At 39.7% G+C, this 14,038-nt stretch overlaps 1 protein-coding gene across 1 annotated transcript in view; it reads left to right on the forward strand.

Annotated features, from left to right (window-relative positions):
* Positions 1-14,038, forward strand: part of ARFGEF1 (ADP ribosylation factor guanine nucleotide exchange factor 1) — a 382,919-nt gene that overhangs the window by 122,733 nt on the left and 246,148 nt on the right. Inside the window, exons 8-9 of the mRNA XM_033933351.1 lie at positions 2,604-2,761; positions 10,130-10,263. Coding sequence (XP_033789242.1) covers positions 2,604-2,761; positions 10,130-10,263 — 292 coding nt within the window. The remainder of the gene's footprint in view (positions 1-2,603; positions 2,762-10,129; positions 10,264-14,038) is intronic.

Genomic DNA, 14,038 nt, shown 5'->3' on the forward strand with positions numbered 1-14,038 from the left:
CCCTAGGGGGCGTCCCCACGGGATCCCCGCGACCCTAGGGGCGTCCCCGTGCAGCTCTCTAATGTAAAGTAAGGGCATGTAAACAGTACCCGGCGTATAAGACGACCCCCGACTTTGGGGAGGATTTTAAGGTACTGAAAAGTCGTCTTATACGCCGGCAAATACGGTATTTTTATCTTTTTCACGTGATACATACTCATATCTTTTTACCCATAAATTACTTCTCTTTTAACCTAAAGTAGTAATTAAGAAAGAAATCTCTAGCAGTACTGTTCATGAAAGTTAGAATCAATGTCCTACTAGAACTACCAGTAGTTTCCATTTTTTCTCTAGGTTCCAAAGAATCCAAAATAATATTCCTAGTGCTCACTACTTTCTGACACTTATTACCAGGCAGAAAATAAAGTTAATCAGGGTTTCTATTCTGTCTATTCAGTTCATTACAAGAGTACAAGAGGTTGGGTCAGTTACCCAGGAAGTTACAAAGGACAGATTGACGTGGATATTCAACAGAGTTGCTAGTACAGGTAGATTAGTATAAATATTAATACATTTAGGTCATAGTTTCAAATATATAGTTACAAGTACAAGTAGGTCATTGTTGGTTATTTATTTATTTATTTATTTAAAACATTTATAGACCGCTTAATATCTAAGCGGTTTCCAAAAGCAAACATACATAAAATTTCCAATAAAACATATTAGCAGCAAAACAGAAAATCAAAAAAACCCCAAATCTCTATTTTCTCATCATATACAGTGACTGTATATCAAGGCATTTGAAGAAAGAAATAGCCTCCTTACAAATAGGCATCAACAAAGAGTTGTGTCTTTAGTAACTTCTTAAAGTTAGCATAATTCGTACACAATCTTAAATGTCCAGGTAAATTATTCCATAGAGGTACCACAACAATTCAAAACATTCTTGTTTTTGAAAATACATATCGTACACTTCTTTCCTTAATCGCTGTTAGTCTCATGGCTCCCTCTGATCTCACTATACTGCCAGGTCTATAAATCTCCCACAATGCACCAAATCAAGCTGATGCCAATCTATACAGAACCTAGTGCAGGGGTAGGCAATTCCAGTCCTCAAGAGCTGGAGCCAGGTCAGTTTTTCAGAATATCCACAATAAATATGCATGAGATAGATTTGCATCTCAAGGAGGTAGTGCATGCAAATCCATCTTGTACATATTCATTGTAGATATCCTGAAAACCTGACCTGGCTCCGGCTCTCGAGGACCGGAATTGCCTTCCCTGACCTAGTGGATCAAGGTCATAACTTTGTACTGTACTCTCTGTTTTGTCCCAGGAGTTACATTAGACACTTTAGAAATGGGCTTTTACAATTAACCATTTCAATTACTTCAGGGTTGGCTCCCTGTCTTGGTACAGAAGTGCTTTCAGAAGTGTTCTGGACTTGAGGGTAGTGGTCACATAAGAATTGGTGGTGTTACTTCCTGTAAAAGGTATATTACATTGAAGAATTTGTGATGGTATTTCCTGTAAAAGATGTAATACTTTACACAGTATTTTTCAGCATTTCTTTAGAATAACTTTTTAAACAAGGGGAGTTCAAAAATCTGAAATTAGAATTTCTAATAGTGTTATCAATGGATGCTGCAGATGGGCAGACTGGATGCTGCAGATGGGCAGACTGGATGGGTCATTTGGCCTTTATCTACCATCATGTGTCTGTTTCTGTTTCCTTAACCACTTAAATGTCTTTAATACATACATGTTGAGTGGACTATTTGCAACTGTGACATTGCTTGTAGAATAGATAAATCCATGTTTGGTACATTAGATAATTCAAAGGAGTAAAGCATACCTCAGTTTTATTTTCGGAAATAGCAGAGGCCTCTATTGGCGTTTCCCCATTCTGGGGAGTCTTACCTTTAGCCATTCCCAAAAAATGGCCCATGACACTTCCATCTGGTGCCGAGCATTTCACCAGACTCACATCTTGCATACCAGACTCCTACTGTCACTTTACTTGCAGAAGGCATTCTGTACATACTGGGGAACATTGTAGCAAGTTGGAGAGGCAACGCACATTTTAAAAATATTAATTCTGCCCATTACATGAACAACTTACACCATTCCATGAGGTCCTTCTTAATTCTATGAATTTCTGGGAAAATAACTCTGAAAGACATCCCTTTGTACAGGTATGACACCCAATTATACAAAGCCCTCTCTTGCCATTTTAAACTCTTGGAGGCGCTCTGAGATATGGACCTAGGGGCTTAGAAGGAATACCACAGATTTTTCCTCTTTGATTTTTAAATTCTGACATCTTGCCAATTGCCTGCAACAATTCCATAAGCTTATATGATTGATGAATCCACAAATAACATGGATTCTTTGTATTAAAACTGCATTTCTGTAGAAACTTTCAGCAGTTAGCATCTGGCTCATAGATTTTAAAGAGGAAGCCCTGACTATTTAAATTCAGGTATTTATGTACAAGAGTATATGACACAGATGATGATAACCATAAAATATGAAAAATTGATCTGGACATTGGTGGGTAATTAAACTTGCATGACCATATATCTATATAACTCTTGAGCTTCATTTTTAAATCCTATTCTCAGACATGGGAGAATTGACAGCTGTAACCATAGGAATGACAGAAGATAGTAATGATGGTGAAAACATTCATGTAAATGGAATCCCTGGCACTCCAATATCTATGGCATATACACCATCCTTACCGGATGACAGGCTTTCTGTCTCTTCCAGTGACACTCAGGTAATTTACAGTTGAAAGTAAGTGCTATGGAATTGAAATACTGCAAATTCAGAATTGTTAAATATTCAAAATGTGGTTTTATTCATTTAGATGCACTTGTTTTCACTAATTCCATAGAACCCCATAAAATAAAGCTCTGTGTGCATTGTGAATGTTTGCGTGTAGGCTGGGAGGATGGGATAAAAATCTAAATAAATAAATAAAATATAGAATCCTTTTCAGCTTTGACAAGTGTAACAGATCATACTTGTCCTCACCATATCAGAACTACTGAGCACAATAATTTGTTGCAACATCTATGTCCCTTCTCCGATAATCATTCTATTTTTTTTCTTACATAAAATCTTGCCAGAGATCTGGCTCTGTGACCATTTATGCGTAATATTATGCATTCATATTCTATCAAGTGTACATTCTTTTGTCAGTGGACTGGATCCAGCATAAAGAAGTCATAGTTATACTTCATGGTGGCAGTTACATTTTCTTGTGGGTGATATCACTTGGGTATCATGTGGATGGATCATTTAGGAATGATTATGTTCTTAGGTTCCCTTTGTCCAGTGACTCGCAAACATTCTGGCCGGAGGCACACTAAATTCAGTGACCCGGACGGAAGGCACCAGGAAGTTGACACGATGATATCATGTACATGTGTGCCATCATTGCGACCCCGCCGATGGAAGTATCCAGGAGGTGCGGGGAGAGACTTCGGCCAGGAGAGTCATCTGCGTCAGCTGACTGCCTACAGGACGTGCCTCTCGCTGCAAGAGGCACATCCTTTAGGCAGGCAGCCAGCGTGGATGACTCTCCTGCTCGCCAGCATGTTGCAGCATACCAGAAATCTCAGGAGGCACACAGTTTGTGATGCACTGCCTTTGTCTAATATTATATTGCATTGTTTCTGATCTTTAAAAAAAAATGACATATGCAATAATAGGGGAAATCTGAAGGGGAAGTGATAACTTTTTTACATTCCTGTATCTATAGTATTTAAAAATTAGGTTTGGGGTTTTATGGTACTCCTGCATTAACTTATTCCTGCATTAACTTTTAATTTAGAAAAACTTGGGCACCAAATAGGTAGCTTACCCACCTTTTACTAAACTGCAATAGCGGTTATTAGCACAGGGAGCCATGCTGAAAGCTCTGCGCTGCTCATTGAGTTCCTAGCAGCATCTGGAGCAGCATGGCTCCCTGTGCTAATAACCGCTATCACGGTTTAGTAAAAGGGGGGGGGGAGTTATTAGTCGATTCCATTTTTAATGTGTTTCTTAATAATGCTGTTGGGTATTATTTCAGCAAATGATTTTATATGTATTTCATAATTTTATTTTTTAAGTTAGCATTTTATTTTTCAGTGCCTTATTGGTAACATTTTATCCTTTTTCAGTTAGTGAATTAGAAATTTCTTAGTAGAGAGGGTGATGTACAGCTAGCAGCGAAAGGTTTGGTAGACAGAAAGGCTAGGGATCATATAGTTCCCATTTTGAAGGAATTGCACTGGTTATCAATGAAATAGTAGACAAGGTTCTCCGCTGTCGCCTACCTTATTCAACATCTACATTTTCCCTTTAGGACATTTATTACAGAGTTTAAATGTAAAATTTTATATATTATACATTTCTGTTTTAATCCCTCTAAATAATTTTATCACTGAAATTTTAAACCAGATATCTTCTATTATGACTCAGATAGAACAGTGGACAATTAATTTCAAACTGAAACTCAATATGGAAAAGACCAAACTTTTCTTGGCTAGTCCCAATGACAAAATAACAAACTCATTGCTTCATCTTAATGGTCATGACTACCCGATTATTAAATCTATCAAAATTCTGGGAGTCATACTAGACCGACATTTAACACTAGCAGAACACACAAACTTAGTGGTACTAAAATGCTTTTTTACATTGTGGAAATTAAGAACCATAAAAAAATATTTTGATCCTTTATCGTTGAGACTATTGGTGCAGGCATTAGTTTTATCTATTTTAGACTATTGTAACATCATCTATTTAGGAGCGCTCAAAAAAATTCTAAGAAAATAAGGATAATTCAGAATACAGCTGTTCGATTGATTTTTGGTTTAAAAAAGAACAACCATATTAGTCCATATTGCCTTTGGAGGCAAGAATATTATTCAAATTTTCTTGTATCTGCTTTAAGCTGATATTGGGATTGTCTCCAGCTTACCTTTTTCCTCATTTTGTGTTGCATAGACCATCAAGAGAAACTAGAAACTTCTACTTATTTGCTTATCCAAAAATTAATAGGTATAGATATAAGACCTTCTTAGATAGGACCCTAGCATTTCAAGCTGGTAGGCAACAATCTTGGTTAGGTAAATGTATTCAGCAAGCTATGTTATCCTATTGCTGTTTTTGGAAATTAAGACCACATTGTTCGATAAATTTATTGCTTAATGAGAGTTTTATTATTTAAATTCTATTTTGCAAATATTTGTATTTTTTACTGTTATTGTATTTCGCTGATTGTCCAGCTCTTTTTAGTGTAAACCGCCTAGAACTTTTGGTTATGGTGGTATAAAAGAATAAAGTTATTATTATTATTATTATATAAGGCTTTGAATAATAAAGGACCTGAGTATCTGATCTAGATATTTTGTGTTACCAACTAGGACTTCCCCTTCAGGTTATACCAACAATCACTTCCAGTTGTACTGTCTTCCTTAGAATACATAGAAACATGATGGCAGATAAAGGCCAAATGACCCATCCACAGTAACCATTATCTCTTCCTCTCTCTAAGAGATCCAGCATGCCTAGCCCAGGCTTTCTTGAATTCAGACACAATCTGTCTCCATCACCTCTTCTGGGAGACTGTTCAAGGCATCTACCATCCTTTCTATAAAAAAGTATTTCCTTAGATTACGCCTGAGCTTATCATCTTTTAACTTCATCCAATGCCCTCTCATTCCAGAGCTTCCTTTCAAATGAAAGAGACTCGACTCGTGCACATTTATATCAAGTAGGTGTTTAAATGTCTCTGTCATATCTCCCCTCTCCTGCCTTTCCTCCAAAATATACAGATTGAGATCTTTAAGTCTGTCCCCATGGTGACCCGTCAAATGCGCATAGGACATTGGCACGCTGGCAATTCCACCCTGACATTTGCGCGCAGGGCAAATGCACGCCCCCCCTATGCCTTCCCATTTGCGCTTTTAGGGGGGGACTTGGGGGGGTAATACCCCCAACATACTTGCGCTCCTGTATGTGTATGGGAGGGAACCCTGCCCCACTACACTTTAAACTCACGCTCTCCTCCCGAAGCCTTCCCTCTTCCGCTCTGAGGAGGAGATGGTGTGGGAAACCCCCCACTACAATTGCGCTCTCCTTCAGGGGGATGCTGACATGCTCGATTGCTGCAAACCCCCCCCCCCCCCACTACACTTACAATTGCACCTTGAAAATTCTGTTCCCTTCATGCTCGCCATCAGTGCGCGCATTTGATGGAGCACAATTGTTGGGGCGCAATTGTCCTGCATGCTATTTACAGTGTACTGTCCCCATACGCCTTATGATGAAGACCATGCACCATTTTTGTAGTCTTCCTCTGGACCTATTCCATCCTTTTTATATCTTTTTGAAGGTGCAGCCTCCAGAATTGTACACAATATTCTAAATGAGATCTCACCAAAGTCTTAATGGCATCAATACCTCCTTTTTCCTACTGGCCATACCTCTCCCTATGCACCCTAGCATCTTTCTAGCATTCGCCGTCACCTGTTTGACCATCTTAAGATCATCACATACAATCACAACCAAGTCCTGCTCTGTTGTGCACATAGGTTCTTCACCCCTGACCTAAACTGTACCATTCCTTCAGGTTTTTGCAGCCCAAATGCATGACCTTGCATTTCTTAGCATTAAATTTTAGCTTACAAGTTTCAGACCATTCTTCAAGCTTCACCAGGTCATTCTTCATGTTATTCACACCATCCGGGGGTCTACTCTATTGCAGATTTTGGTATCATCCGCAAAGAGGCAAATTTTGACTGACAGCCCTTCAGCAATATCGTATATAAAAATGTTAAAAGAACCTTGAGGCACACCACTAGGAACATCCCTTTCCTCAGAGCGATCTCCATTGATCACTACCCTCTGTCGCCTTCCACTCAACCAGTTCTTTTCCCATCCCATCACTTGGACCCATCCTGAGGGCACTCAGTTTATTTATTAGACGTCTTTGTAGAACACTGTCAAAGGCTTTGCTAAAATTTAAATACACCGCATCTAGCGCACTCCCTCTATCCAATTCTCTGGTCACCCAGTTAAAGAAATTGATCAGATTTTTTCTGACAAGACCTACCTCTAGTGAATCCATGTTGCCTCTGGTCCTGTAATCCACAGGATTCCAGAAACGACCATTCTCTGTTTTAAAAACATTTCCATTAATTTGCTTACCACAGAAGTCAGACTTACTGGTCTGTAATTCCCTACTTCTTCCTTACTTCTACTTTTATGAAGAGGGACCACATCCGCCCTTCTCCAGTTCTCCGTTACCACTCCTGACTAGAGACTCATTTGAAAAGGTCAGTCAGCGGAGCCACCAGAACTTCCCTAAGTTCCTTCAGCACCCTCAGATGTACACCATCTGGCCCCATCGCTTTATCTACCTTTATTTTAGCTAGCTTCTCACCAACACAATCCTCTGAAAATCGGTCATGGTCTACTACTCCTCTATACCTATTCACATTTGTCTTCTGCAGTCTTACTCCTAGTGCTTCAGCCATGAAAACAGAACAGAAATATTTGTCAAGCAAATATTCTTTATCAGCTTCTACATATTTCGCCCCTTCACCTTTGAGTCTCACAGTGCCACTTTTGCACTTCTTCCTATCACTAATCTAAAAAAATGTCTTATCTCCCCGTTTTGCTGTGTCAGCTATTTTTTTTTTCTTCCATTTGCATCTTTACTTTCCTGACTATAAGACCAGCCTCTCTTAACTTTTCCAGATATTTTTGCCTGTTTTCCTCTTTCTGTGATCTTTTGTAGTTTATGAAAGCAAACCTCTTATTTTTTACTTTCTCAGCTACTACTTTTGAGAACCTAAGTGGCCTTCTTTTCCTCTTACTTTAATTTACTTGCCTCACAAAAAGGTTTGTTGTCGTTACAATTACTCCTTTCGGTTTTGCCCACTGCATTTCCACTTCTTCCAGTCGTTCCCATTCAGACAATAATTCCTTTTTTTTTTAACTTGAAATTTTATTAATTTTTTGTAGGGTACAAAAAGGAAAAGAGTGTACAAGAAATAAAGGAACAATCAAGGACAATCAAAAAAATTGCTATCAATAGGAGATCTGAAAATATTGATAATAGAAAATATAGTATAATACAATATTCAAGCCTGTCCAATTATAGTACAAAGTAAGGGAATGCAAAAAAGGGAGGAAGAGAAGACAAGTTGGGAAAGGAAAGAAAGAGAGGGGAGAGGAAAAAAAGGAAAGTCGGTAGGGAGGAGAAAGGAAGGAAGGGGACGTAGAAAGAAAATCCCTCAGAGGCCAATGAGAGAAAGGAGAAAAAGAAGAGGACAGAAACTAGAAAGGAGAATAGGAATATGAGCATAAATAAGAAGTACAGTGCTAGAGAAAAAAAAAGTCAGAGATGATCCAGATAATCTAAAAAGGCAGACCATTCTCTTAGAACAGACAATAATTCCTTGACGTAATCCCCCATCTGAACAAAGTTAGTTGTTTTTTTTTTTAAGTCTAGAACCTATGCTTTTGAATGAGCCCTCTCTATCTCTCTATACCCATCTTAATATTAAACCATACCATTTCAAATACACTAAACAGGGGGCAGTGACCTGCTTGGCTCCTTTTGTGTAACATGATGTTATTTGAGATTTGTTTTAGTTTTTTGCAAGTTAATGGGATGGTGGTAGGAAAAGTTAATTATTTTGGCCTAGTTAAAGGGACATGATCCTGGACTAGGGAATTTAATGAAGGGGGAATTAAAAGGTAGTTTCAAGTGTTTTTTTTTTTTTTTAACAATGTATTTACTATCTCCTTTAAATTCCTGTACCATTGTGACCTTATTATGGAACTATGGTATATCAAGTGTTATAAATAAAACATAAAGCTGATATAAAGAGCCAGACATTTGAAAAATTACTGCTGTGAATACAAGTATGTCAAGTCACAAAGCACTATGATATTATCTTAAAATTCTACCTTCAACTTGGATCTTCAGAAGTTCTCCTTACATGGTTTTCTTTCCACAAGATATATGTAGCACCAGCTCTGTCATTCAATCCAAAGAATGTTTCACCTTGCTGCTTTTTCCAGGAAGTCCCTCCAGTTCATTGCATCTGTCCATCCCGATGTGATTCTTTTACCAGATACAGTGAACCGGGGGACTTCCTTGATAAAGCTACGAGGTAAAACATGTTGGATGCATCTATCCCTGCTCAACATTGACACAAGATAAGTTTTCATGAAGCTTATGTCAAAATAGAGCGTTTGCCACATTATTGTGTTGTGCATAAACATTCTTTGAATCGAATGATGAAGTTAGTGCTATATATTACATATATCTTGTGGAAAGAAAAATAAAATCCATAAGGAGCATTTCTGAAGATCCAAGTTGAATGTAGATTTGACATGCTTTTAATTAAAATATAAGCATTAGAAATTATTATGGTACTACTATTTTTCTTATATACCATCATTTTCCCCTTTCCTGACCTGCTCTTTTCAGAGGTCCATTGTTCTTGCCTTCATTATTTAATTTATTGTCTTTCACATCTTTTTGTGTTGATCAGATACTACAACTTAATGTACAGAAAGCTGCTTCTGGTGCCTTTTGATAATTAGCTGGGTGTCGCTGGAAGAACAGTATTTGAATATCTCTTAACCCACCAAGGAAAGTGAACTCTACATTAGCAAGCCTTCTAATTCCAAACATCAGCCATAACTAGTTTTTGAGCACTAACTATGAGACCACCAGACTAATCCATTCAAAGCAAAACATAAAAAAGAAGCCATAGAAGAGGGTAACCTGCACAAAATTGGAATTATAGTGCTAAGGGAGGGGGTGCAAGATAAGAACATAAGAATTGCCATACTGAGACCAACCGAAGGTCCATCATGCCCAGTATCCTGTTTCTAACAGTGGCCAACCCAGGTCCCAAGTACTACTAAGTACCTAGCCTAGATCCCAAGTAATAAAACAGATAACTTGCATAGAGCATCAAGTTTAACCTGGTTGCCTTTTTGGGCAGACCAGATGGACCATGCTGATCATCTGCTATCACATTTACTATGTTAGTATATCTATAAACTTATATGGATTATGACCCTCCTGTGTTCATGGCCTCACTTCTGAACTAGCTGAATTGTTTTACAGGAATCTGGAAATACTTCAGGACCTTCTCCTGGTGCTAAGTTCTCTCACATTTTACAAAAAGATGCCTTCTTAGTCTTCAGGTCACTTTGTAAACTTTCTATGAAGCCACTTTCAGAAGGACCACCAGATCCAAAGTAAGTATGAATGATGTTTATTTTGTTCAATATGATGGGCATAAGAGAGCACAAGATAAATTTTATGAGTAGTTGAAAATGAAACACAAAAGGGCTTTTCAATTAAAAATTTAATTCATTTGTTTACTTTTTGTAATGTAAGGCTGTACTAGGGAAATTTTGTTTTAAATTTAATTTTCCTTTTCTTACCCCTCTCCTTTTATAAAACTAGTGTGGTTTTTAATGCCGGACGCAGTGGTAAGAGCTCTGACACTCATAGAATTCCATTGCAGCGGGCACTAAAAACCTCTACGATTTTGTAAAAGGAGGGGTTAATTTTTTTCACTTTTTACATTTTCTAAAAGCATCTTTGCACATAAATTATTTTGGCATGCATAAATACAATGTTATGTATGTAAGTATAGTTCTGCGAAGGCAAGCAGGCATAATATTCTCACTTGTGGGTGACATCATTCACAGAACCTGGTGGAGACACTGTCAAGTGCATTGTCAATTTAAATCTTCAGGCAGTGCACATACTGCACATGTGTGTGCAGGTGCCTTCCCACCCGATGTCGACTTGCAGGATCATCAGTTCTTAGTTTTCTGCAGAGCCAAGAGGCTATGTCTTTGGTTTCTCCTCAGTGCATCAAACTTAGAAATCTTTTTCTGCCTTCCTGTTTTTATTTTCTTATAGTTTTCTTGTTGTTTGTCATTCCCTTGATTTTTGGATAAATTTTCTTCATTTTTTTATTTTTTTGCCTTCAGGCCATTTGGGACTTTTTTTTACCCCAGGGAGTCTCGCAGTTTTTGGTAGTGCTGCCTGATTCAGGAAAAAAATTTTTGATTTGATTCAGCTTATTGAATTGATTTTTTTGATTCGATTCAATTTTCCTGCCCAAGTAGGTGGGGATTTTTTTGTTTGTTTTTTTCAAACATCCTGATGGGTTTATTTTATATCATCATCACCCCCTTTGCCTTCTCCTAACCACACTTCCACTGTGGTGTAAACAAAATAAATAAACAAAAAAGACTTTTCCTCTCTGTTAAATCCTAGCTCACATTTGTGGTCTAACACCAGCTCTGGCAGGATACACATTTCAAATATGACAAATTGTAATCACAAAACAGAAAATAAAATTATTTTTTCTACCTTTTGTTGTCTGGTCATTATTCAAATCTTGTTGGTCCCAGGCTCTGGTTGTCTTCTGATAACTTGCTTGCCAGGGTCTCATTCTTTCTCCGTGCTAAACATCCATCTTCTATCTCTGTCCACCCCGTCCGTTTCCCTTCCCTCCCCCCAGAGATCTGGCATCTTAACTTTTTTTCGTTGCCATCCACAGATCCACCTTTTCTCAACTACCCTTTCATCCAGCATCTCTCCCTCCTTCCCCACCACCCCAGAGTCCACCATCTCTCCCTTTCTTTTCCCAACTACCCTCCTATCCAGTATCTCTATCCCCCCCTACACACCATCCCTTGTGTCCAACTTCTCTCCCTTTCTGTTCCTTCCCTCCCTAAATTCCATTGTCCACCATCTCTCTCCCTCTCCTCTGTTTTTAGACCCATTATTTCTTCTCCCCAAAGTCCGGCATATGCATGTCTCTTTGAACCCCCCTTCCCTCCCTCCCTTCTTCTCTCCATGTACTTCTGCACCAGGGCCCCCCTTCCCTGAAGGCCTGCCCACTCTCCCCCTGAAAGCCTGCACCACCACCCTGAAGACCTGTGCCACCACCCATGAACGCTTGTCCCCCCCTTGAAGGCCTGCCCCCCTTGAAGGCCTGTACCACCACCCCTAAAGGCCTGTTCCCCCTAAAGGCCTGTCCCCCCCTAAAGGCCTGTACCCCCACCCCTGAAGGATTGTACCCCCCAAAGGACTGCGCACACCCCCTCCCGAATTCCTGCTGATTCCCCCTGACCTCCCACGCATCCATTTACCTAATATCAGCCTGCAGAGAGTTTGCCAGTGCTAGCGATCTTTGCAAGCTGCCATAGGTCTTCGGAGCTGTCTATCCTTTGCCGCGGTCCTGCCCCTCCTCTGATGTGGATTGCGGCAGAGGAAACAGCTTTGAAGTTCTATGGCAGCTTGCAAAGATTGCTAGCACCAGCGATCTTCTCTGCAGGCTGCTGATATTAAGTAAATAAATGCACGGGAGGCCAGGGGGGAAGCCAGACACCAGCACTTCCCGACTGAACCTCTCCCTCGCCCTCTAAAGTAGGTGTGGCAGTGGCAGGCCAGCAAGAGGCAGCGCTGCCGCACCTGCTTTAGGGGGCGAGAGGGTAGGGTTCAGTTACCAAATTGGGAGGCTGATTTTTTGTTTGTTTTAAATCATTTTGAATAGATTCACCTGAAGTGAATCGCTGAACTGATTCGAATCGTGAATTGGGCAGCACTAATTTTCGGCATACTTTTCATTTGAGCTCCGTGGGCCATTGACTTTTGTGTTGACTGTTTTTCCTTCCATGTCAAAGAGGGTTTCAAGAAATGTACTCGATATAATCATACCATTTAAGACTCTGACTCCCATAATTGGCGTGTTAGTGTCTAGGTCTTGGCCATCAGAACATTCGTTGTGACATCTCTCTGCATATGCAAAAGAGGATACCTAAAGCTCAACAAGGTCAGTGTGAAAGACAGTTTGACATCGACCGTGATGGGAGATTCAGATATGATGCACAGGTTGCATTGAAACCATCATGGTTATTGACATTTCGCTGACACCACATAGAGACACCTTATTGAGCTCTCTTCAAAGACAGGACTCAATGTTATCCTCCATACCTCACCCATTAGTAGAGGCAGCATGTAAGAAAGCTAAGAAGCATAAACATTTTTCCCTTTCTAGGCATGGAATTGCTTTGTCCCAGGTGTCCACTTCTTTGATGCATAGTAAGTGTTGATGCACCATACATTGCTCTTCATCGCTGCAGATCATGTCTTCTAGGCTTGCTTTGACATCGAGGTCTCTCACGCCCAGTCACATATCTCTCTTCCAGTGCAGATGCTGACTCTCTAGGAGGAGATCCAGACTATACTCAAACAAGATCTTTTGGCTTTTGGTACCACTGCTGATGCAGTCTACACAAGTTTTAAAGGTGTTAAGCCTGCCTCAGCCCAGCCCGAAGATACATGTCAGCATTGATTGAGGATGAGAATAAATACCCCTGCTGAACATTGAGCATTGAGGTTAGCATGGACGCATTCCACTCATGTCATCAGCAGAAGAGTTATCTCCTGAGTCAGAGCATCAGCCCCTGCCTCAGCAATCTTCGATGCACAGTCGATGCACCTCTCAATGCATGCTCCCAGATTTGCCCAGGAAAGAGTATTTTGAGGAGTCTGGCTCAGATGTTTCAAACCACTCTGATGAGGATCTTCCAGACTTGTTAGCAGAAAAATCTTATGGCATACTTTCTGATCCTTCTCCTTCACCTTGTGACTTGTGCACTGGCACATTGTTGTGAAGAAGCAGCATACCTGCTGTGAATTTTCCTTGTCTTTTCTTCTTGATTAGCTTCCGCAAAGCCATCATTGTGTTGGTATAATTCTCCCTAGTTATGGTTGTCTTGTGTGTCATGGACTCCAGAAACAAAAGCCCTTCATCATCCCAGAAGACAGTTGCCTTCATTTTGCCTTCAGATTTTTCTGTCGTGAACTTTTTTAGGGGTGGGAGATGTCTTGTGCTTCCACTGCATTAATTCCATTTTGGACTCAGGATCTCTGTGATAAGACCCAAGTCTCATCTCTAGTCACCAAACGATGAAAAAAATTCATTTGGTCTTCACAGAGTATCTC

This window comes from Geotrypetes seraphini, chromosome 2 (assembly GCF_902459505.1).
Source record: "Geotrypetes seraphini chromosome 2, aGeoSer1.1, whole genome shotgun sequence".
NCBI classification, from domain to species: Eukaryota; Metazoa; Chordata; class Amphibia; order Gymnophiona; family Dermophiidae; genus Geotrypetes; species Geotrypetes seraphini.